The 24551-nt window shown below is 62.4% G+C and overlaps 2 protein-coding genes across 2 annotated transcripts; both read left to right on the top strand.

Annotated features, from left to right (window-relative positions):
- The first annotated feature begins 5220 nt into the window (after window positions 1-5220).
- On the top strand, window positions 5221-10020 carry LOC118891985 (translation initiation factor IF-2-like). Its single transcript, XM_036845964.1, has 4 exons — window positions 5221-5744; window positions 5810-5868; window positions 5961-6945; window positions 9930-10020. The coding sequence occupies exons 1-3, from the start codon at window positions 5221-5223 to the stop codon at window positions 6758-6760; spliced, it is 1383 nt and encodes a 460-aa protein (XP_036701859.1). The 3' UTR covers window positions 6761-6945; window positions 9930-10020.
- On the top strand, window positions 9378-14277 carry IRX4 (iroquois homeobox 4). Its single transcript, XM_036848722.1, is given in 6 exon segments — window positions 9378-10074; window positions 10578-10829; window positions 11606-11718; window positions 12463-12869; window positions 13301-13992; window positions 13994-14277. Coding segments are annotated over 6 exon segments (1647 nt in total). The 5' UTR covers window positions 9378-10029; the 3' UTR covers window positions 14132-14277.
- Window positions 14278-24551: the final 10274 nt, after the last annotated feature.

The raw sequence follows: 24551 nt of genomic DNA, 5'->3' as shown, positions 1-24551 counted from the left end.
CGGCTTCCGCGTGGCACTGACACGGGTCACTTCTGCTTATGTCTCGCCGGCCACAGGCAGCCACAGGGCCACACCTGACCCCAGGCGGCCGGGGGGTGCAATCTACCCTGTGGGCAGACACGAATGGCCCCCAAACTGGGCAGGAAGCGCTGAGCCCACCCCTGCAGCTCGGCACCTACTCACCGCGGTTCCCTGGCCAGAGGTGGAGCCAGCTGGCGACCAGAAAACTCCAGCCAGGTCATGACCGCGGTCCAGTCCCGCCCACACAAGCTTCACTATGTCCTCAGAACGAGCAAAGGTGAGAGAACCTGCTGTTTCTCAGACATCTCATCAGGAGGCCAAGTCAGAGGAGGGATTACCTGGGGGAGAGCTGGTCTGATGGTCAGAGCCCCAGTGAAATCCACAGACGCCCCCAAAGCTCCTGACGAAGCTACTCCAGCAGAAGCGCTGCCGGCTCCGACCAGGAGGGACGGAAAGAGCACAAAGCGAGGCAGGCGGCTGGGCCTCGGAGATGCGAAGCTCCCTTGGGAAGCTGCCGCCGACGGGGCGGAGTCTGCGGTCACATGGTGACACGGGGACAGTACCAGCGCAGATCTCCCTCCTGGCGGCAGGGGAGGAGGGTCAAGCTCAGGAATAAACCAAGGCCACGATGTGGCACTCTAGGACACCCCTGTGTCATGGGCTGCATTGTGTCCCCCCAAATTCACATGTTGTCCCTCTTATTCGGAAACTGGGTCATCACACATGTAATTAGTTAAGATGAGGATTAGGGTGGCCCCTAATCCAGGATGACCGGCGACCTTATAAAAGGGGACGGATGGACATGGACACCGGGACACATGTGAGGAGACGTTCTGTGACGGTGGTGGCAGAGGTCAGGGGCTGTGTCTCCCAGGACAGCGGGGACAGCCCGGGCCGCAGGGTCCAGGACAGGGGCCTGCACGGCTGGAGGAACCAGCCCTGCCCACACCTTGGTCCTGGACCTCTCGCCTCCGGGACTGAGAGACCGTAAAGGACCGTGGGCTAAGCCACCCAGTCACGCAGCCCCAGGCCACTCACACCCCTGCCTGGGGGGCTGCCCTGAACCCCGTGCAGTGGCAGGTCCCCAGCAGAGAGCTGACCCACTTCTGTCCCAGGGTGCTGGCCGTGGTCCTCTTCAGGAGCTTCTGTGTCCCCGGCAAGAAAATCATCTCTCTGTCATTTTTCAAACAGAAAATGAAAAGGTTGCTAAATGTATAAGAAATTTTAACTGAGTCGTTGATCTGGATACTTTTAAAGTAAAACAGTTAAGTATTTCTGCTGCACTTTGAAGTCGGCCCGGCTCCTTGCCTTCCTCCGGGTTATTTTGCAGCCATTAAGAATATGTTCCTTTTATCTGGGGCCTTCAATTAATTGAATTTCAAAAATACTCTGAAATGGTTTTTTTCATATAAGAATCAGCTAAGTCCTGGAGAACATTTCCACATGATTTACTGCCACAGTAATGAGAAGCCGGTGCGTTACACTGGTCACTGCTGGGGCGCCACCGGCTACACTGGGGTCTAACTTGGGATTTGTAGTGTTCCCTGGACACCGGGGGACGGGGATACCACCTTCAGATGGCTTTGGACGGCAGCACACCCCCCGAGTCACCCCTGGAGGTGGACACACCAGCTCTCCCAGGACGGCTAAATGCAAACTCGGCGGGTAGGTGGGGGGCGGGGGCAAGGTGCTCCTCCCCCGCAGACCCTGCAAACCTCCTAAGGGCAGTGCACTGCTGGGGGCGTGGGCTGGAGCCTCCCACAGACCACCGAACCCCAAACCCCTCCTGGGAGGGTGGAGGAGAGGTCGAAATGCCCAATCGCGGAGGGCACCCGGGGAGCAGGTGGGCGTCACGATGAGCTTTTCCTCCGAGGGACAGGAGTGCGCCACGCCTCCACTGTGCCCTCTCCCTTATTTACTGAGTGACCTGTGCCAGTTCCACTTGGTATCTTGTCACCTTCTATCTGTGAAAGTATCTTCTGCACGCAGTTACGAGAGAGCGGCCCACGTAAATGAGTGCACCGGGGAAGCAGCCGTGCCTCTTCTCTCCACCGTGGGGAATATATTTTTTCTTTGTGCAAATTCCTGGCGGAGGCCCAGTGAGGCTCCTCCTTGGAGGGTCCCTCCCCCATCCCCCGTCGGATGTGCACTGTTTGGGGAGGTCCCTTACACGAATACTAGCTAATACCAGCTCACGCACTGAGTATACGCGTTTACACTTCTCTTCTCCCCGCTAAAGATTTTCTTTTGTAACACTATGTCAAGGAATTCAAAACAATATTCAAATTCCAGGGCAATGGTATGTACTGTTACCTTTCCCTACAATTTAAAATAACGTCCTCTCCTTTGGATGTCTTTTTTGGGCTGGGACACTGGTGATTCTTGAGGCCGTGCGTGGTATGTTTTAAGTTGGAACATACAGACCACAGACATTGTTTGGACTAACAGCGTTTCACTTTTAATAGTAGAAATCTCCCTAAAATCTGCTGATGCATTTCAACATCATAGACACACATATTCCTGAAGTGAGGGGAAAACAAAAAAAACTTTCCAACCTTTGCTGCCTTGGCCTCCTTCCAACCTCACAAGGAAGGGGGTGAGACAGGGAGGCACGACGCTCACTGCTCACCCGTCCCCTCAAGGTCACTCTGTGAAGTGGCCAGGCTACAGGTCACCGGCTCTAACCCGGACACCACGCTGCTCTGAAAAAGGAAACACGCTGACATTCTGGTTGAAGTAATTCCGAGTTGAGTGCTGCACTTCAAAGGGGGGAAAGGAAGGGAGAAAGACTTCCCCTGCAGCCCCAGGGCCGGTGGGGAACAAGGTCCCAGGGGACCCTTTGCAAAGGTGAAAGATGCTGCTCTCCACTCGGCAACCCTGGGGTCCAGGCCCCATCACGCGGCTCTGCTGCTGGGCCGGGCCAAGGAGCGTTACCGAGGGCCGGGCCCTTCCAAGGACAGCAGTATCTTTGGGACACCAGGGCCCAGTGGTCTTTCGGAGGCTGTCCTCCCTAGGACCAGTTCTTGCGGCCTCCTCCTTGGCCTGGGTGAGAGCCTCTTGCCCTCCCTGGGTCCCCAGGGAGCAGGGGAGAATGAGGTTGTGGACCCCTGGACCCCCGGGCAATGGCAGCACCAGGGGTGGTGTCAGAGCCGGCCCAGTCGGCACCAGCACGGGCTCTCAACCCCCAGATGCCTCTGCAAGTCGCAGCAAGGTTCAGGCGAGGGGGAGGATGCAGGCCCAGCCAAGCCCTGGGGGCGCGGAGGCTTTTGCTTCAGAGTGGCTCTGCCAACAGGAAGAACAAAAGAGGAATTGAAACGCGCTCCCTTGGGGAGCCAGGACCGACCAGAAGTGGGGGTCACAGTGCCGGGGGCTGCGGCCCTTCAGAGGGGCCAAGGCTGCAGACTCGCTTTTGGATTGACCGCTCCGCCTATGCCAAAGAGAGGCCTTGCCTGCCAGGGGTATTTCCACCATTTCCTCAGAGCCAGGAGGGCCTGGCAACGTGGCAGGAGGGCTGGGGCAGCTCCCTGCCCGCGAGGTCGAGGGCTGAGGGGCAGAGGATGACCACCGATGCTTCCGGTCACTGGGTCAGGGGTCCAGAGCAAGGTCAGGCCTGACGGCATCCAATTATGGACTTTGGGGGAGTCCATTGAAGGGAGGCCCTGCCCCCCAGGAAAGCACGACGGAGCTGCACCCCTGGGGTGGTGCCGCCTCCAGACGCCTGGTGTGGTCGGGGTTACGGAAACCCAGCAGGACGGGAGACTTTCAGGCGGCCAGAGCTCCCTAACTCCGCGGCTGTTGTTGTTAAAAAGGCCTCGGTGAATGTGAAATGAGTTTATCACCCAATCAAGGTCGTAAACACAAAACCTGCCTTGCTCATCCTTAGCTATGAAAAGAATCTTAGTTCAGGTAAGCTCTGAGGGGAGGGTGACGTGCCTGTCCCTGTTGGCCCCAGGGCACTGCTCAGAGCATCAGTCACTGCAGGAAGGAGGAGACGGAGGGAAGAGCGCCGACCACGGGACCACAGGACTGAGACCCAAGCAAGCCCCTCCCCTCCCCAGGGTGCAATGCGCCTTCCCTCCCTTCCCGCTGGAATCAAGTGACTCCCCCCACCCCATCCTTACCAAGAGGACCCCCCCCCCCAAAAAAAAACACCCTTCCTCAGCCCAGGGAGTGGGCTACAGTGACATGCACATCTGGGTGGGTGCCTACAGGTCTGCAGCCTGAACGGGGCCCACCCTCCTGTTACAGAGCAGGCCCAGAGGCCAAAGCTGGGTCCTTCCCACAGAAGCCACTGGAAGCTCTGGACCCAGCACCAGGGCAGGAAGCCAGGGGCTGCTGCCCCCCTTCTTTCTCAGTGGAAGCCCTGTTCCATGGGGAAAACGAAGAGATGGCAACGCCTGGAGACAAAGACAGCACCAGCCCTGCACACCAGCGGTGAAGCAGGCAGAAAGCGCTGCCTCTCCTGCCCCTGCAGAGCTTTGGAAAACAAGGCGGGGGCGGCGAGGGGGACAGCAAGTAACTTTTTCAGACATCACCCAAGTCGACAAACCTCAAACGTCATTGCCTGACCACGAATCACAGGACAAACAAGTTCATGGTTCTCTGAAGTGGAAATGATGAGGGTGGGGGAGGCCACCAGGGCGAGGGGTTCCAAGCTGACTGAGTGAGGGTCAGGGGTCAGGGAGGCCCAGGCCTGGGCCCACCACGCGGCCTTCCCTCCCAGCCTCAGGCTGCAGAAGCACAGGCTGTCCACGTGGGCATGTGTTCCCAGGCCAGAGGCCCAGCCCAGTAGGGCTCTGGACAGGCCTGAAAAAGCTCCCCTGGCAGGTGGTCCGGTCCTGGGCAGGTCACAAGCTTGCTGGTCCCCAAGCAGTTTCTGTCACCTTGATACACTCACCTCCACCTGCCCAAGCCTCGTGCCCTTACAGAGGCTCCCGCCCCGCCCAGGGCCTGCTGCCCGGAGAGCCTGACCAGGTGGGAATCGGTGTGGACACAGCGGGAAAAGTGGGCTCCGTTGGGGTGAAGGGGCACATGTAGGGAGGGCGAGGGAGGCAGGCCCGGGAGCCAGGATCCCGGCCCCCTCGGAGGAGGAGCTCGCAGGCCTTCAGCAGCCAGGCTCCCCAGCGCCAGGATACTGCGGCCAAGAGGGACTGGGGAGGGGGGCCTGGAGAGGGAGGAGGCGGGAGGCGGCGGGGGACCATGGGGCACTGTCTCCGGGCGCGGCTCCTCGGGCTCTGGAGGCCCCAGGCAGCGCAGCCTGGGCGCGGGGAGGGCCCCCTGAGGGCTCGTGAGGAGCCCCAGGCCGCCTCGAGCGTTTGGCTACATCGAGGCTATCCTGTTCCGGCTGGGGTGTCCTCTCGAGCCAGGGCGTCCCCGCCCCCACCTCGCCTCCGCCCCCGGGCGCCCCTCATCCGGGCTCCCGCGCCCCGCGCACCCCGCGCCGGCCGGGCGGAGGGGAAAGTTGGCGAGCGCGCGGCGTCCGCGGGGGAAAGCGTTAATGGGCGGCCGGGTGGGAGCCGCGCGCTCGCTCGCCCACGTCACGCCGGTGCGGGCTCGGCTGACGACCGCGGCGCCTGGGGACGCCGGCGCGCTCCGCTCGCTCGCCAGGTGCTCCGCCTGGAGATGTCTCCATTAGTTGTCGCCCGCTCCCCGCCGGAGCGCGCGCGCCGAGCGGCCGCGCAGAGCCCTCGCGGGCGGCCGGCAGCGGCCCGGCGCCACCGCAGGTAGGCGAGGTCCCCGCGCCCGCCCCCGCCCCGGGGTTCCGAGACCCCTCCCCTCTGCGGGGGAGGCGGAGGCTCCGCGCGGCCGCCGAGGGGCGCGGGCGGCGGCGACGGCGGCGACTCCCCGGTGCGTCCCGGGCTGCGCGCTGGTCCCCGCGGCCCCGGCGCCCGAGCGGCGCGGGCGGGCGCGTCCCCGGCGCAGGTAGGGAGTGGGCTCAGCCGCACAAACTTTGCTAGGATCGCTCCTGCGCTGGGGGCGCAAAGTTTGCTGCCCGCTGGTGGGGTCTCTGGAGGCCGCCGCGTCGGCCGCAAGTGGCGGAAGACGGGGGGCGGGAGGCGGGGGGCGGCGCGGGGCGCGGAGGCCGCGCAGAGCCGGGCGCCTGCGCTGGGACACCCGGCTGCCCGCCTTCCCGGCTCGGGCGGCGCCCTGCGAGCCAGCGGCGGGGCCGCGGTGGGAGAGCCGGAGGGAGCGGGCTGGAACGCGGGGCGTTTCGGGAGGAGGATTCACCCCGCGCGCCTGCGGCTCTCGCCCCCTGGCTTCGCGGGAGACCCCCGAGGAGAGGCTGCGAAGGAGCGACCTGCCACCCTCGGGGTTCGCGAGTGCGGCGCACGGACACCTGGAACGCCCTGAGCCCCACACCCCGCACGGGTGTCCACGAGTAGTGGGCGGCCCGCGCGCCACCAGGGCTCGGCCCTGCGCCTTAGATAAGAAGGCCCCTGCCCGGGGCTGTGAACTCCCGCTCCTGCCCTCTGGCTCGGGTCAACTTCTCTGGGCTGGAGAGAGCCCCTCTTCCCACCCCCCGCGGCTCTCGATGCGGGGGACCGCGGCGGCCCCCGGGGACGACTCTGGGAACCGGCCAAACCGCGGGGGCTCAGCTGGTCTCAGGGGTGAAGCCCCGCCGGGAGCGGAGGAAGGTCTGGACGCGGCCTCTGTCCCCAGAGGCTCTCCGTGGTTCCGACGGCCGACATCATCCCCGGGCAAAAAGGGGGACCTGCAGACCCCTAACATTTGGGGCTAATCGTCCTCAGACCCCGTCGCCCTGGGCTCCTCTCGAACTCAGCAGACAGTGGGGGCGCCTGACCAAATCCTAGCCGCCGTCCTGCCCGTGGGGAACCTCGTGGTTTCTGGCAGGTCCTGCCCACGGGTGTATTTAGAACCGGGGTCCCTCGAGGGACGTGGGCTCAGTAAGCCGCGTCTATGCAGGTACGTGTAGCTGATGGTGCCTGAGATTCTGACACTCCTGTCTGTCTGCTCTGGGAAGGAAACCCGGGGTTCCTCAGCTCAAGGCTGGGCCTTTTTGGAAAGAGCAGGGGATCGTTATTCCTGTATTACCTAGGGGACAAAGATGGCCCAGAAAGTACCCGGGTTCCGGCAGACAGGCTGTCAGCGGGGTGTCAGGGGTGTGCCCGCAGCTGGAGACAGACGGGCTAACGTGGCCTCCACGGGGCTGCGTGAGCGGCCCGCAAGGTCGCGAGATTCCTCCGGCAGCCCCAAGCTACCCCAAACGGGGGCGGGGCGGCCCCTCACGCAGCAGCCTGGGCTGGGCCTGGGGCAGGAAGCGGACGATCAAGGTGCAGGGGCCTGAGAAAGTGCCGCCGGTGAGCGGGATTTCAAGATCAGGGAAAGAAGGTGGCCCGCGAGAACCGGGCGGGCGGGCGGGCGGGAACTGGGAGTGTCTATTTACGCACTCAGGCTGGAAAGGCAAACCGGAGAACGTAGCAGCGATGGTCAAGGCAGCCCCTGAAACCCCTCCTCCAGAGGTCCCCACGGACCGGCTGTGCCCACCCGGCTCCGAGAGTGAGCACGTCTACTCAGGTGAATGGTGGCGTGTTCAGGGGTGCTGTTCCCCGCGAGCTGTGGCCCGAGTCTCCGGAGAAGGAAATGGAAGGGAATGCAGGCCTGGGCGAGCCGCGCGCGGCAAGCGGTAGCCCCGAGGCGCTGGCCGCTGGGACCTGGGCGGTGGCTTCCTCCCCGGCGCTGAGCGCTCACAATCGCCGGGGCCGGGGCCACGGGAATGGAGTGAGGAAAGGATGCTGAATGCCGTCCTCCTATGGAGCCTGCTGGTCCCTGAGCCCTCAGCCACCCTGGGCTCCTGCGCCTTCCTCCCCCCGGCCTCGTTACTGGGGGAGAGCGAGTTGTTTGTAAACAATAAATAATGGAAAGTAGGAGGATGTTCCGTAAAAGCCTCAGCAGAAGCCAGAAAACTGGAAGGAGATGGGAGGAGGGAGAATGGGGGAGGGGAGGCGCAGAGGAGGAAGAGGGAGAGAGATTGAGAGATTCATTTCTGCCGAGAAGCCCCGGTGGCTAGTTTCTTATTATTTACAGGAAGGTGATATTAGCAATTCAGGTGAGAAGGAAATAAACACGGCCGCCACGAAATCAATACAGAACTCCAAAACAATTATTAATGTCATTTGACTCGTGTTCTTTATATATCTCTCCCGGCTACAGACGCTAAGCTGTCTGAATAATTTGCATGGAGCGTCTATTCATTATTTCCGATGATTTTCCTTGCAAGCAGCTCGGACGTGGCCGGCTGCGGTCCAACAGGATCGGAGAACTCGTACTTTCATCTGTAAATTAAAGCAATTACGCAGCAGATATTATATGATGCGTACTGTGGTCTCCAGATAGTCATCAATCACCTTCAACCGAGCTGTCAGAGCGGGCAGATTTCGTTTCTGGGAGGCAGGTTTGCAGCTGGGGAGAGGGCGAGAACGTCGTCATTAATTAGAGGGTGACCCTGGGGCGATTCACAGGTCTGAACCCAGGAATCTTTCCCAGCAAGTCTGCACAGCGCCGCCGTGCACGGCTCCCTCCCGGCGACCGCGGGAGGCCAGGCCGGGCGGGAGCAGCAGGAGCGAGCCGGGCCCCCGGAGGGCGGCGGCGCAAGAGGCGGGCCGGGGTTCCGGGTGGCCCGGGCGTCCCCTCACCGCCCGTGCGCTGGCCGCCACTCTGGACTCGGGCAGGGTCCCAGGGGCGGGGGCTGGCTGGGGAAGTGCTGGGGTGGGCGCTCGACCGCTCCCCAGACCGCTCCTTGGGCCCTGGGCAGGAAAGGGCGCCCCCTCCCCCGTACCTAGGCCCGAAGGTCGCCGGGAGGAGCGAGCGCAGCAGGAGGGGCCCCGGAGGCAAGCCGGGAAAGCTGCTCGTCCGACCGCGCTGGGCTGTCTGGCAGTGCCGGGTTTAGCCGCGAGGGGCAGGGGGAGGCTGAGGGAGGGCGGCCCGCGGGAGCGGGTGGGGGAGCAAAGGGAGGGCCCGTGCGCCGAGCTGGAACTTACTGGACGAGGAGGGGTGGTTCCCCGGGGACACGGCGGCCGAGAGTGGCAAACCCTCTTGGCCCACCGAGCCCTGGGGCGGCGGGCTCTGGGGAAGGCCCAGACCCACACACTGAGGGCATTCTGACCTCCAGATGCAGACGCGCTGGTAGCCGCGCTGGTTCTGGAATTGCAGCCCGGTGGAGGGTTCGAACTGGTGGGAGGCTTTGCTGAGTCCCGGTTTAACAATAGTGGGGCCCGCGCCGCCTTCCTCCGCCGCGCGCCGGCCCGCGGAGCTGCCTGCCTTCCACCTGGAGGGGCGCGCGGAGAGCGGAGGCCCGGCCGGCCGGCCTGCTGCGCCAGCGCGGGGCTAATCTTAACTGTTGATTACATCTCCGGTGAAGACTCCCTCGTATACCCCTCATATGTCTCATTTGTAATAGAGACTAATGATTACAGTGGGGTGGGAAGGAGCAGCTGCTCATTAATTAATTTCTAATTAAAAGTGCCTCCCCTCCTCGGTGACTAAGGAGAAACACGGTTCGTCGGGGCGCTATTGACTCCGCGGATGAAATTCATTTGTTACAGCCGTGCACCCTCCGCCCGGGGCGGCGCGGCCGAGCGACCCACGCGTCTGCCGCCCGGCCGGGCTGCGCGGAGTGGGGCTGACGTCAGAGCCTCCGCCGCTTAAAGCCGCGCACCGCTGACTTGACGGATTCGCACGACTCATTGTTTTTTTTTTTTTTTCCTTTTTTGCAAAATATGTATTTGTGTCGCCGCTGCGAGGCCGGTCGGTCCCAGAGCCCCCTCGAGGCTCCGGATTGTGAAGCTAAAAGGATCGCCGCGGCCGTCGCGGCTCACTTTCCTACCCAGTTAGAAAAGTTTGCGGAGCGCGTGTCTGAATTAACCCGCTCTTCTGCTTTGCCCTCCCAGCGCCTAGAAGCCGGCGGCCCCGGAGCAGTGGCCGCGCCACGCCGTCCCCCTCGCGCAGGACCCCGCCGGCCCCGCCCGCCGACCCCGGGCCGCGCCCGCCATGTCCTACCCGCAGTTTGGGTACCCCTACTCCTCGGCACCCCAGGTAAGGGGGCCCCGCTAGGCCAGCAACTCGCTGTCGCCTCGCAGTGAGCAGGGCCTGTGCCACGTACCCCTCGCGCCCGACCCGGGGAGGGCAGAGGCGCTGAGGAAATCCGACCGGCAGGGCCCCATATCCCGCTTCGTTTGTCCTCCACCCCCCCCCCACCCCGGGCTCTGAGGCTACGCCCCCGGGGAGCCCAGCGACCCGGGATAGCCGTGTACAAGAGGGGCGTGAGCTCTGCGGCCTTGGAAACCAACCCTCCCCCCCCCCCCCCCCCCGGGGAGGGTGTGAACATTCCGGGCCAGGACGGGCTGGGCCCCATGTGGCTGGAGGAGGCCAGGAGCACAAGCTCGCCACGGGAAGGAACGCGCGGCCCGGTGTGGATGGCGGGAGCACCGAGGACACGGGGTGCGCGCTCCTGGGCTGCACGTGGGGCGGACTGAGGCCCAGGGCCCCAGCCTCGCGCCCGGGGGCCCCGCCCTTCCTCGCGGCCCCTCTCTCCCCAGTTCCTGATGACCACCAACTCCCTGAGCACGTGCTGCGAACCCGGTGGCCGCACGCTGGCCGAGTCCAGGCCGGCTGCCTCGGCCCAGGCGCCCGTCTACTGCCCGGTCTACGAGAGCCGGCTGCTAGCCACCGCGCGCCACGAGCTGAACTCAGCGGCGGCGCTTGGCGTCTACGGGGGCCCCTACGGCGGCTCGCAGGGCTACGGCAACTACGTGGCCTACGGTTCTGAGGCGTCTGCCTTCTACTCGCTGGTAAGGGGAGCGGGTGTATGTCAAACCTGATCCCTGCCACGCATGCCCCTACCCCTCGATCTGCCAAACTCACTTTCCCCACACTCTGGAGGCAAGGGGGGTGGGAGAAGCACACCTTCGACTTTGAGCCGCCTAGCCTGGTCCTTTGGAGCTCCATCATCCCCAAGGTTGGGGTGTCCTGGCAGGGGGGCCATTGTATTTAATGTATTTATTGTTTTCTGCTTGCTATTAAGTTGGGGTCAGGTGTCTAGTTCTGTCGGAGCTCGCTCCAGCCTGCTGGGTCCCCTGGGTCCCCTGTCCCTCACTCCTCCCGGTCGCCCTCTTCCTCCCTCCCCCCTCCTCCCCACTTCTCTCCTCCCCTCCTGTCACCATCCCCGTTCCTCCTTCACCCTCCTTCACCCTCCTTCTCTGCTGTCCCCCAGTCGCTCCCCCCTCATCTCTCCCCCTACCTCCTTCCCTCCCCCTTCCCTCCCCATCCTCCCCCTCCCTCCCCATCCTCCCCTTCCCTCCCCCCATTCTCCCCCCATCTTCCTTCTCCTGTCCCTTATTCCCCCAACACCCCCCAACTCTGCCCCTCCTCACTCCACGTCTTGGGGCTCCTTCGCTCCCTGGGCCCGAGGCAGAGTTTGGGACTGGGTGATGCGGATGGGGGTGGGGAGGATGGAGGGCTGCCCAGTGGTCTGTGGGAGGCAGGCAGGAGCCAGTGGTCCTAGGGGAGGGGCTCGAGCTGGGTCGCATCCCTGAAGCTGCGACCCCAGGCTCACCCGCTCCTACAGAACAGCTTCGACTCCAAGGACGCACCGGCATCTGCGCATGCGGGCCTCGCTCCAGCTGCAGCCACAGCCTACTACCCCTACGAGCCGGCGTTGGGCCAGTACCCCTACGACAGGTGAGGGATCTCACCCCTCCTCACTGCCCCCACCCCCACGGAGCACCAAGCCCCGCCCCTACTAGCGCCACGCCCCCACTGAAAGTTTGGGCGGCAGAAGGAGGGGCATTCCTCGGGTCAAGTCCCGCTGACCTTGGGTTAGGACCATCCCCGCCTCCTAGCAAGCAGAGCGCCGCCAGGGTATAAAGGCATCCCATCTCCCCTTCCCTGCCCCCACGCCGTCTGTCCGGACTCCCAAAGCCCTCGCTGCAGTGTGGTTTCCGGGGGATTCTCATCTTGCTGCCCAGGCTTCCGACGCCTCCCCGAACCCCAAGAAGGGCAGCCTGTGTGGTGTGTCCGGGAACCAGAGAGGGGAGTCCCTGCCCACCAGCAGACAGCATGCCTTTCGTGGGGCGACAGAAAAACTTAACCGCAGAAAGTGCACGTAGGCCCTCTGGGCACTTTTTCCCCACGGGCGCTCACGACAGTTTCTGCCCACGGGTGGTGCGTAGTTGAGTTCTGTCCCTGCGACATGCTTTCCTGGTTCAGGATCAAAGGGGCCTGATAAAGGAACTCAAAGAGACGTAGGTGTACGTAGAGAGACAGAGACCTGGCCGGGCCTTGCGCCCGCGCTCCTCCCCCACCCACAGAGACCTCTCTGGCTCCATATAAGTTTAATCAAATATAAACATTAAAAGGCAGTGCGTGCCTGGGTAAAACCCAGGTCTTGCCACCGTAAACACACCCCCACGACCGGGACTGAAGCCGCGTGGGCCTGGCGCTGGCCGCCTGCCCGCGGTGCAGGGGCCGCTGCCGGCGCCCCATTGCCCAGCCTGTCTCCAGGTACGGGACCATGGACAGCGGCACGCGGCGGAAGAACGCCACGCGCGAGACCACCAGCACGCTCAAGGCCTGGCTGCAGGAGCACCGCAAGAACCCCTACCCCACCAAGGGCGAGAAGATCATGCTGGCCATCATCACCAAGATGACCCTCACGCAGGTCTCCACCTGGTTCGCCAACGCGCGCCGGCGCCTCAAGAAGGAGAACAAGATGACGTGGCCGCCGAGGAACAAGTGTGCGGATGAGAAGCGGCCCTACGCGGAGGGCGAGGAGGAAGAGGGGGGCGAGGAGGAAACCAGGGAGCAGCCCCTCAAGAGCACCAAAGGTGCAGGTGCGTGCGTGGGAGGTTGGCGATGCGGGGGCGTCGCCTCCCTGCGCCTTCTCGCTGGTTCTAGGACTTCTAAAGACGTGGAACGGGGCAAACTCCTGGGCCTAGGCGGCAAATTAATGCCCTGGCCCCGAGTCTGCGAGGCCCTGTGCACGAGGGGCCCTGTGGCAGTGAGCTGGGAGCACGCTCAAAGATCCAAAATCACGTTCGAAACACTAGACCCTACTGCCTTTGATATGAGGCTGAAATCAGCTAGGTCCGTGTGGGCGTTTGGGGGAGGGGAGACTCTGAGGAGATGGCAGGTAGAATAAAGGCGCAGGTGCTTTTCCTGGCTCCAAGGTGGGCCCCGTAACCATGCCCTTGGAGTGAGGAAGGGGGTTCTGTTAACCTGCCATCCCGTCTCCCTCCACTGGTCACTCTTTATCTCCTGGCAGAGCCGATAGGCAAAGAGAAGGATCTGGAGCTCAGCGACTTGGAGGACTTCGACCCCCTGGAGGGGGAGCCCCCAGAGTGCGAGCTGAAGCCGCCCTTCCAGCCCCTGGACGGAGGCCTGGATCGAGTCCCCACCGTGCCAGACGGCCCCAGCGCCCCAGGGAAGGAGGCTCCGGGCGCCCTCCGGATGCCCCTGGCCGCCGGGGGTGGGGCCACTCTGGACCAGAACCTGGAGAGGGCCCGGAGCTGCCTCCGGAGCACGGCGGCTGGGCCGGAGCACCAGGCGGGCGCGGGCGCGGGGGTTGGCCCGCAGGCCTGCGAGACCAAGCTGGGCTTTGCTCCGGCTGGGGCGTCGGCGGGCCTCGAGGCCAAGCCGCGCATCTGGTCCCTGGCACACACGGCCACCGCGGCCGCCGCCACCGCCCTCGGCCAGACTGAGTTTCCCTCGTGCATGCTCAAGCGCCGAGGCCCCGCTGGCCCTGCGGCCCCCTCCTCGGCGCCCACCTCCTCCTCGCCTGCGGCCCCGGCTCCCGCCGGTGCCCTGGACAGGCACCAGGACTCCCCGGTAACCAGTCTCAGAAACTGGGTGGACGGGGTCTTCCACGACCCCATCCTCAGACACAGCACTTTGAACCAGGCCTGGGCCACCGCCAAGGGCGCCCTCCTGGACCCGGGGCCGCTGGGCCGCTCGCTGGGGGGGGGGCGCCAACGTGCTGACGACGCCCCTGGCGCGCTCCTTCCCGCCCGCCGCGCCCCAAGACGCCCCCGCCTCCGACGCAGCCAAGGAGCTGCTGGCCACGCCCAAGGCCGGCGGCAAGCCCTTCTGCGCCTAGCTTGGCCGGGCGCCTGGGCGAGGAGGCAGCCGGCGCTCCGGCTGCAGGCTCCAGCGTGGCCGACCCTTTTGCTACCGAGTTTCCAAAGTGAGGCAAGAGCTCGGCAAAGCTCAGGCCGCCAACCCACCCTGGAGGGAGGATCTGAACTCGGGCTCCCGGGGCCACGGACAAGCCCCCGGAGCGCCCGGACAGGAGTCTGCCCCCGGCCGTGCCGAACTCGGGGACCGGGCAGGATAGGGCTGCTGTCAGAGCAGCAGGGAAACACCCTGAAGCAAAAAGTTTACGTCCAAAAGTTTACACACAGAAGACGTTTCCGTCCCGAGGCCTGTTTGTGTACCTGTCTCCTCTGGGGTTTGAGGCTCGCCGCTGTTCCTTATGAAGACTCCTTAGCCTGCTGACCTTCCGATTTCATCCTCAGCACATACTTTTCACCAACAGCACTTCCACCGAGTTTACACTATTGCACACTCTTAACTCGATAAAATTATGTTTTTTTAATGTATGTTCACACCAATAATTGCCTGCTTCAGAGGCTAATATAACAAAACCAATAAAACCGAGTGATGGTGTTTGCATTGCAAAATGAACGCATTTGAAATCTAGGGATGTGGAAACTTGGAAGAGGAAAGCTGCCCATCCCCGAGGGCAGGAGTGGGAAGGGCCGCTGACCCAGAATCCTCACAGGAGTTGCTTGCAGAGCCCAAGACTTAAAGCCATCGTTCTAAAAAGATAGTCACAGTAAACTTACAGGATTCTGTTGAATTCCCGAATAGACGGCGATGAGAGACCCCAAAGTTTTCAACTCTCTCCCATTGCCAGACTCCAGAATTCTGAGAAAGTAAAAGTTTCTTTGGCTAGATAAGAATAACCTTTAAACGTCTAAGTTCCCTGTAACTGTGCCCTGGTGGGGAAGGGATGCGGGGCCGTCACTGCCCTCAGCCTCTCCTGGGCGGGAGTGAGGTGCCCTCCTTGACGCTGCGCCCTCCTAACTCCGCCTCCGGGGGGGGGAGGGGCGGGAACTTGCCTCGATGCGCTCAGCCTCCACCGTTAGGAAAGCCTGGGAGTGCGGCTCAGGGAGAGGGAAGTGCTTAGCAGGCCGAGGACCCCAGGCGGGGCTGCAAGGAAGGGCCTAGGGGTGGTGCGGGAGGACGTGAGCCTCCCCGGCCTCCCGTAGGGTCCTGCGGACCCCTGGCTTCGCCCAGAAACCCGGTTCCCCCACCCCCAGCCCGGCAGAGCCCAGCTCGCTGGCAGCCAGAAGCTCGGATCTGGAGGAGAATCGCTGGTTTCCTCCCCACGGTGGACTCTGCGCAGTTCCCCGACCCCCACAGGCTTTTGCCCCCCCGCCCCAGCCCGCGCAAACGCCCCAAACGCCCCTCGAGGGCGGCAGGCGAGCGTGCACTGAGCTCAGCGCCGTCCACTCGCCTGCAAGCCCTCTGCTTAAGGCTGTACTGGGCCTCACAGAAGCCGAGGTGCCCGGAGGAAGGACGGGCCGCCAGGCAGGAGCCTGCAAGGGTGGAGTGGCCCGAGGGTGCAGCGCAGCGACAAGGAGATGGTGGCCTTTGGTCCGTACGCGGACAGACTGACAGCCGCAGAGACGCCAGCTGAAGACAGGAGTCGCCTGGCGGGCCGGCGGGCAGCCTTCGAGGGACATGGGAGGCCCGGGCATTCTTTGGCAATGGGCTGGGTGGTACTGGACTGGGGCCCCGTGGATCCCGGTCCACTGGGAAAGGTCAGGGCGGCCGGAGCGCTGGAAAGCGGGCCCGATGGGCCGGGCGTTGGGGCGACTTTACCACCTGGGAGAGGGGAACGGCGAGGGGCACCCCTGAGCGAGGGGCCCCTGATGGCCGGACCTCGGCGGACCCGACTCTGAGTGGTGGAACCTCGAACCCCAGTCCTCGAGCGGAGAGAGCGGGCGCGGACCCTGCGCCCCGCCGGCTGCGCGGTAATTGGATTGTATCCGCCCGCGCGCTGTCACTGTATTGACTTTCGCTCTCTTGGATGATATTATCGGGATTCGGAAGCTCGCCGCTGATGCGTCTGTCAAAAGGCTGCGGCGGGAGGCCCCGGCCTGGCGAGCGAGCATCAGCCAAGATAATTTGAAGTGAAATTTTCATTTTGACAGTAAACCCCTCAATTTCTAAAGGCTCCGCGCTCCGAGAGCTCGCTGGCAGGGGGAGGCTTTGAAGAAAGCCCACGTCTTAGACTGAAAAGGGCAAAAGAACTCGAATTAGTTGTAATAGATAAAAGGGCAAAAATAAAGAGTCAAGGGTACTTGACAGTAATAGCGAAAGTGGAGTCTCGGGGGAGACGCTGCGGCCGAGGCTGGGACGCCAGGAATTTTAATGCGCGGAGGACTGCCGCCTTGCGCCCCCCAGCCCTAGACAAAGCCAGGCATTTTGAGCAAAACAAGGCTTCGCGGACGCAGGCGGCTTGGCGAGGCGGGAGAGGGGCTGCGGGGCCAGAAACCCCAAGAACCCCAGGCTGCTGGCCCCGGGCGGCAGGGCGCGCGGCTGGGCGCGAGCCGCAGGCCAGGCCGCGTCTGACTCCGGATGCTTCCAGAGCGGGCCCTTCCCGGATCCAGCCCCCGCCCCCCCTTCCCTGGCCCAGACGGCTCCTGCTGCCCTAGCCTGTTGCCCTCGGGACCGCAGGCGCCTGGCAACGCCAGGGCGCAGAGGCCCTCCTGTCCCCGCAGAATCCCACCCTGCAGGAGCCCCCAAGTCTTGGTGGAAATGGCTGACCGAAAGGTTTTATCGGATTAAACTGAAAAATTGTGTGAAATAAAGACATCAAGTGCGGAGGAAGGATTCAGCCACATCCCAGGGGCGCCTCGCCCAAAAGGACGCCCCCAAAGCTGGGACCGTCACTTCGACCCACACCCCTGACCTTTGGGGCTCACTCTGGAAGGGTCACTGTGGGGACTCCTACCCACCCTCTGGCTGATCTTCAGAGCAGGGGTCGGGGGAACCCCAAGGCGGGGGGCGGGGGGCGGGGGGCGGGGGGGGCGGGAATGAATTTTAGGAGTGGCCGCTGCGGGGAAAGGTCGCTGTCGTGGGGCGAGGGCCCCACTTTCCTCCCAGGGAGGCTGTCAGAGAGGAGCGCGGGGGACCGACGCTCTCAGCCACTCAGGCGTGGCAAATTCAAACACACCAAGGAGGGGATGCTGAATTAACGGCGCTCTTTACATAGAGCCCAAATAAAACTGTAATCAGCCGCGCGTTACTTTTCATTAAGCGAGTCTGACAGCGGCATATCCAGACCCGACAGGGGAACAGGCGCGGGAAATATACGGCTCTCCCGCCGGCCGGGCTAAGATAATTCCTTAAGCACCATTAACAGCTCTTAGCCGCAGGAAACGGTCTCCCAGAAAACGTCTCCAAATCTAAAAGCTTTATCGACCCTCCAACCGCCACTGATGGTTCCTTTTTTCTTTCTTTCTTTCTTTTCCTTTCCTTTTTTCCTTTATTTTTTTTTTTAAGCTAAAGGGAGAGACATCCAGAAAGGTAATGGAGTTTGACACGACACCTTCTTAACTAGAGAGAGATGCAGGGAAGCCAGCCCTTAAATGATATTTAAAAGGCAACCAATTAAGATTTAAAGTGGTCGTCTCCTGAGATTATGCATGGATTTATGCCACCTACTTTCGCTGGGCTCGCTTGCCTGCACTGCAGACGGCCGGCCTGGGCTCCTCTCTCCCTCTTTCCTCCTAGCCATCTTTCTCTCTGTCTCTCTCTCCATCCTCCGTCTCCATTACTGCCTGTCTATCTCTCTCTACGCGTCTCACTCGCTCCCAAAGAGAACAGAAGAGGGAGAAGCAGCAAGATCTTTTAAGGCTCATTCCTTCCCAGCGGAAGGATTCTTCTTCGGTTGCCCGCTGCAAAGGGCGAGCTCTCCCAAAGCAGGTGAGAGCGGATTGAGAGAAACTGAGCCTGACTCCCCCCCACACCCCCGCAGGCTGCTGGTCACCTGGGGCAGCCTCTCTAGCGGGAGTGCGGGGCCCAGGCTGCAGGCGCTGGCAGGTCCACCTTGCCCACAGTGGATGGGCCTCCAAGCAAAGGGACAGCCCAGGCGGGGGTGGGGTATTAATATCAGAGGAGAAGCTGGGGGCGACCCTCAAACGCCAGCAGTCTTTGGAGCCGGTGCTGTTATGGCGGAGGGATCCCCACCCTCGCACTGCGCACTCACAATCCACGTGCTGAATTGCAGCTCTTCGAGAGCCCAGACAGGTCAGACCTCTCCCTCACCGTGATGCTGGCCAGGGCACTGGTGCCATTGGTGCCACTGAGCTGAAGAAGCGGGAAAGCCCCCTCCCCAGGGTCATATCCTGGGAAAGCAGGAAAGCCCAGGGAAGGAAGCAACCATGACCTCTTCACCTGACCCTAGGCTCAGGCCCTATAGGAAGGAAAGCAACAATGAAGCCTGGAGGGAGAGAGGCAGGGGGCAAGGAGCTCAGGGGAGAGGAGTGGGGGAGAGGGAGGGGGTAGGGAGGGAGAGGGGGAGGGGGAGGAGGGAGGGGGAGGGGGAGAGGGGGAGGGAGGGAGAGGGGAAGGGGAGAGGGGGAGGGGGAGAGAGGGAGGGGAGGGGGAGAGGGAGACGGGGGAGAGGGGAGGTGGGGGAGGGGGAGAGGGGAGGTGGGGGAGGGGGAGAGGGAGACGGAGGGGGGAGAGGGGAGGGGGGAGGGGGAAGGAGGGGAGAAGGGGGAGAGGGAGGGGAGAAGGGGGAGAGGGAGGGGAGAAGGGGGAGAGGCAGGGGAAGGGGGAGGGAGAAGATGGAAGGTACAGAGGGGGAGGGGAGGAGGAGGGATGGATGTGGGGAGGAGAGGGGAAGGCCAGCAGGGAGTGGGGGCGCAGAGGGAAGAATACACCTAGTGGAAGGTGAGGGGGCTGCCTTCCAACATCAAGTTTCTGAAGAAATATCTGTGAAAAAAATGCCTTGCGCCAAGAAGACTGTGGCTCTTGGGTGAAGGCGGGAGGTTTATCTGAATCCAGGGACCAGACAGCCCACCCCCCTTCACACACACACACACTCTCCACTTTTCTGCTGAGGTGGGATCAGCTCCTCGCAGGTTCTCAGACATCAGCCAAGCCCACTCAGTACTTTAAGGAGAGAAGCGGGAGGCCCATCTCACCAGCCAGGGGTCAGGGGAGGCTCAGCAACCCCCACCCCAGGTCTGGCGACGTCTGAACAGCAAGGGTGGAATTCGGGGCGCAGAAGCTCCACCTGGTAAGAGTCTTGGTGACTTGAGCTGAACCCACAGTGCAGGAAGGCTCTGAACACCCAGAGCAAGCATTAGACGGAGGACGGTGCTTCCAAGCTCCTCCTGGACCCTCGCCCGAGCGGGGCACTGAGGCAGCTTCCCAGCCTGTGACAGTTCTGTGTCTGCTGCAGCAACGTGGTCGTCCCGGGGGCCCTCCCAGAGTAGGAGCTGGATTTCTGCGTGAGCCCTGATTCCCACTGCCCTTCTGGTGGAGGTGTAGACCAGACTCTGTCACCTCAGGGAGCTATCGTACCAGTCATGACAAAGAGAGTGAGACGGGGCCTCAGGAAGGGCAGGAGGGTATCAGCCAAGCATCTTATACCTTGGCTTCTTGAGTCTTTGCATTATTTTCAATGCGTCATCGTTCTGTTTGTTATCTCATCAAACTAGTGAAGGACAAACTGATGGAGTCGTGTGCACCACTTTTGTGTGAAGCTGCATTTTCCACTGGTCTGGGGCTTGCGGTGGGCATGCGAGGGGGGCCAGCAGACGGCTCAGGGGACACCACAGCCCCAGCTGGGGGGGAGCAGAGGGTCCAGCACACGCCCCCCTCTTGCTCTTCCTTCACTGCTTCCCTGGCTGTGCTGAGCTGGGGGACCCTCAGCTGGCCCGGGCTTGGGGCTTAGTGAGAGGTGAGATTTTGACAGAGCAAGCAGGGCGGGGGGGGGCATCCAAGGTTGAGGGAGGGGCCGGTCCAGAGGCCAGGGCACTGGAAGGGACAGTGCTCACTTTAACCAGGGACACCGGCCGGGTGGAGTCAGGGGCAGCAACATCAAGGGGCCAGGTTGGAGAAAGCCTCGGGTGGGTCAGTGAGCAGGGGCGTGACATCAAGTCCTTTGCTGCCCCCGCCCCAGGGGTGGAAGCCCCCAGGTTGCCTGGGCAGGGCTGGTGTAGGCAGGTAGGGGCTGCTCACTTGGATCTGTGGGGCTCCTGGCTTGGGGTGGCCAAGGATTGAAGGAAAATGTCCAGTAGCCCACCAGGAGGAAGGCAGCGGGAGCAAAGCACAGGACAGGAGGAAAGGTGGCTTCTGTGTGACAATTTTACGTCTCTTAGGGTCCTAAGAAGACATGGCAGGGAGGAATCCTGTGTCGGGAAGACTCACATATAAACCAGGAAAATTAGGAGCATTTCTTGAAATAGACAAACGGAACCACGGGCGCACGTGAACACGTGGGTGCTACAGGCAGCTCTCCCTTCTCTTAGGATGGCCTGGGAGGAGGGAGTTTGCTTGAGGCTCAGGTGAGGCTGCTGCACCTGAAGTGCCCGTGGCCTGTCGCCATCCCCAGTCACATGTGGCATGTGGGGAGAGGCACAGAGTGAGTGGAGGGCAGGATGGAAGGGTCCCGGTGCCTTTGGCTGAGGAGCTGTGGCTGGACAAAGCAGCAGCTCCGGGGAAGCTCTGGGTCACTACGATGGGCTGGTGGGAGGGGGTAGCCCTGGAGGAAGGGACCGCCTACTTCACACGTGCACACACACGAGTCCACGTGTGCACACACGATCACATATAGTATGTGCATCCACCCACACGTGCACACAGGCACATGCGAGGTTACCGAGGCTCCCACGGTCCCAGGCTGGTGCGACCTGTGAAGCAGGCACTCTGGGGCACAGGCAGCGGCTCCCTTACGGCAGGACAGATGGGGCGGAAGGAGGAGGGGCACGGGGCCTCGGTGGGGCTCAGAGATGGCCCGGACGGGAACTGGGCCCCCCTGCACCTAAAGAGGGCGTTGTCTGGGGGAGGACGGAGGAGAGGCCTGTGCAGTCAGGTGCTGTCACGGGCCCCCTGGGGGTGCACATCTGGAGAAGCGTCCACCCTCTGAGCAGGGTGGGGTGGTCGAGCTAGGGGGGAAGGAAGAGGAGGCAGTTCATCCTCGGCCAGTGCAGTGGGACGTGGGTGAGGGGCCCCAGCCCGTCCGCCAGGAGCTCAGCACGGTCCTCCAGCCAGCCAGGGGCCCCACCCACACAGCCTTCCTACCCCGAGTGGCCATGCCCTGGACACGCACTCCTGGGGTTGGAGCAATGCCTTCCGGGCCCCGCCCGGCCCCGGGACCCCCCACTGCCGCACTCCTGCCTAAGAGTTCCAGCGCAAGCCCCAGACCCCAACCCGGAATCAGAGGACATGCTGCTGTCAGGAGGCTGGATGCCGGGCCCCCCTGCTGCCCTTCCTGCCCCTGGAGGCCAGCAGTGTGTTCACGGGGCCTCACCCATCGCACAGGGGACTGCCATTCACAGTCAGACGGCAAATGGAACCTAATTAATGAATTTGATGATGGAAACTCTGGTTTCTTGGAACGTTAGCCCAAGTTCAAGATCATCAGCCTGAACACCAACTCCAGCTTTGCCGCAGCCCTCGCCTGGGGCAGGAACATCATTTATGTTGGGCAAGTAGGTGGACCCCTGCATCCGTGATGGTGGCTCACGGCGTCTCTGGGCAAAAGCTGTGCTGCGCTGGGGACAGACCCTCCTGGGGTGGGCAGTCGGCGCAAATGCACACACGGTGTCATGGGCCCCCCTCTGGGCCCTCAGAGTCCATTGCAGGGGCAGTGGGGTCACCTCTGCTTCCGTTGGTCTGTGGGTCTCTGCTGGACACTCCTGTCTGTCCAGCAGGATGAGATGCAGCTTCTGGGTGTCTCTGTGGTGGCCCCATCTTGGTGAACATGTGGCCCTGAAGGGGGAGGCAGTCTCTGAGGACCGGGAGAACCTCAAAATTTAGGGGCCACCCTGGCCTGCCTACCTGGCACTTGTGTAGTGAGAACTGGTTGTGTGCGCGGTTAGACGTGCGAGACCATCCCTGGCTGCTGGGGTGAGGGGCCACGCCAGGTCAGCAGGGACAGCGGGGGCCCTGAGTGCAGGCCTGGGCTCTGCCCTGGCTGGGTCCCGGGGGAGGACGGAGCCGCAGCTGCGCCCGCTCAGGCCGGCCCACAGGACTCAGGAAAGCTCCCCCCGGGGCCCTGGCGGGAAGGGTGCGGGCGTAGCAGTGCCTCCTTCCCCCCTGGCCTCAGGAGTTTCTCCTCTGTGGCCCGCAGACCTCACTCCCCTGGCTCAGGGCTGCAGGGATGAGGTGCTCAGTGTGGAGAGGGAGTCAAGTACCCATGCTCCTGTTTCCTGTCTCTGCAGCAATAATCCAGCCTGGAATCTCCCACTGACGGGGACCCCCAGGCTGAGCCAAGGGGACTGGGGACCGCAGCACCAGGCCACCGTCCAGGCAGGGCTGTGCGCGGACAGCGGGGGGCCCGGAGCCTGTGGTGAACTGGCTGTGCACGGACCGCGGGGGGCCCGGAGCCTGCGGTGAATCTGCCAGTTCTGCGTTCCTCGACGGCCTGGTGAGAGGGGACGGGGGAGGCGGCCTCCCTGGAGCCCGGGTCCTTCCTCTTGTCTTGGCTCCTGCACCCACCGCTTATGGAGGACACAGACTGGGGGTTCTTCCCCAACAAGGGGCGCTGCAGGGGTGCCGGGAGGGGTGGGGTGTGTGTGTGTGTGTGTGTGTGTGTGTGTGTGTGTGTGCAGCTGTCTGACTCATCACCATCCATTCCAAAGAGCCCCTACCTTCTCTCTAACCGCACAAGCCATGTTGTTATTTTGTTTTCCTTCACATGCTTCTGGAAATCAGAGCCCATTCATTTCATTCCTCCGGTTTCAAGGACAAAATAAGTTATTCTCCTTGACATTGAACATTTTCTTCCCTCAATGAGTGTAACGTCCTTGTTTCAAATATCTTTGATACAGACATACCTACTTAAGGAAATATGAAAATCTATGAAATCGGGAAACGGAAAGAAGAGGTAGATCCTCTTGTTCCCGGATGCATCCTTACCTGCCATTGAGTTCATTTTAAAATGCTGTCTTGCATTTAAAATAGCTCTTGATTTACCGAAACCTGAACCACAGAAAAGGGGGTTAATCTGCATCTTCACTGCATCCCCGTCCATGTTTTACCAGCACGGAGGTTCATGCCAGGCGCCGCCCTGCACCCTACTCTGCTAGGACCCCCTGTGGCTGGTTCTTGAACCCAGAGGGTGGGGCTTGGTGGGCAATGAAACTGCAGGATCCTGAGATTACATTCCTTTGTGAAGGGGTATGAGATACAAATAAATAAACAGATACTTACGTATAAAAGCAACACATCATTTAAGTATAGGGGGTAAATGTAGAGAAGGGAGAAGTGGTCTTATGGGCATTTTCTAGATGGTTATGGTAAAACAAGTTTAGGCTGTTTCGTCACAGTTTTGCTCTTAGACAGTATATTTCTGCTTTTATTTTGCACACTTGCCTGACTTCTCACTCCATCCAGAAAAGAAGAAGCGACCGTAGCAGAGGCATGGAGAGGAGTCCACAGTGGTCACCCCGGACCTGTTGTCAGCGTGGCCCCTGGGCCTGGGCATGAACCCCTCAGCTTCCGGGGCCGCCCCCTCGTCAAGGCTGCTCTGACACTGGACGTAACCCACGTGCTCCCTGTAAAGTGACACCAGCGGTTCACAGCACGGCATGCCACCCTCCTGGGATCTCAGCTAGGCGGGTGTGTAGAGCGGGAACCAGGGGCCACCAGACTGCGGCGACCTGTGCAGCCCCAGAGCCACCACCGCTCAGGGCCGCGGAGCCCCAGCCTTTAGGCGGCCGAGGGGCTGTCACCTCGCCCGGCACGTGAGGCCAGGCTGGGCGTCAGGCCTCGTCCAGGTGTCGGAGCTTTAGGACACGTCCTTGTCCGCATGGTGCTTCATGCAAACTGCAGGCAGGGCCCATTAGACCCAGAGGGTCTGCTGTGAGCACGTCTCCGGGGAAGCAGGAGGGGAGGGGGAGCGGCCTCATACTGGGGGAGCCCAGGCGCCTGCGCCCCCCGAACCCAGGCTGAACGGGGTGCTGCCGTTTGCGCCCACCGGCCCCTGAAGGGTCCAGGTGAGCGTGCTCCTGAGAGGGTGGGAAAGCAGAAAGGAAGGAAGGAAGCCTCCGTTTCCAGAGGCCAGGGGAGGGAGAGACGGCAGGCTGTGACACCCAACAAGTCAGGACCGGGCCACGGAGGGGAGGTCTGCAGTGTCCGGGGCTGACGGAAGACCCCCCTGCTCCCAGCATCTCCCACCTTCGAGAAAGTGTGAATCCCTTCTTTATGCCCCGGATCTACGTAATGACCATCGCAGTGGCTCACCCAGGGACAGAAGCTCCAGGACAGAA

The sequence above is a fragment of the Balaenoptera musculus genome, chromosome 3, assembly GCF_009873245.2.
Source record: "Balaenoptera musculus isolate JJ_BM4_2016_0621 chromosome 3, mBalMus1.pri.v3, whole genome shotgun sequence".
Classification (NCBI taxonomy): Eukaryota; Metazoa; Chordata; class Mammalia; order Artiodactyla; family Balaenopteridae; genus Balaenoptera; species Balaenoptera musculus.
Note: the sequence above shows the minus strand (reverse complement) of the source record. Positions and strands in the feature narration are given on the sequence as shown.

Bases quoted from the DNA above. Each gene is read 5' to 3' on its own strand.
- LOC118891985 (XM_036845964.1), top strand. From the start codon at position 5,221: ATGGGGCACTGTCTCCGGGCGCGGCTCCTCGGGCTCTGGAGGCCCCAG. The intron at 5,745-5,809 runs GTAGGCGAGGTC...TCTGCGGGGGAG, and splicing joins GCGGCCCGGCGCCACCGCAG to GCGGAGGCTCCGCGCGGCCG. The intron at 5,869-5,960 runs GTGCGTCCCGGG...GAGTGGGCTCAG, and splicing joins GCGACGGCGGCGACTCCCCG to CCGCACAAACTTTGCTAGGA.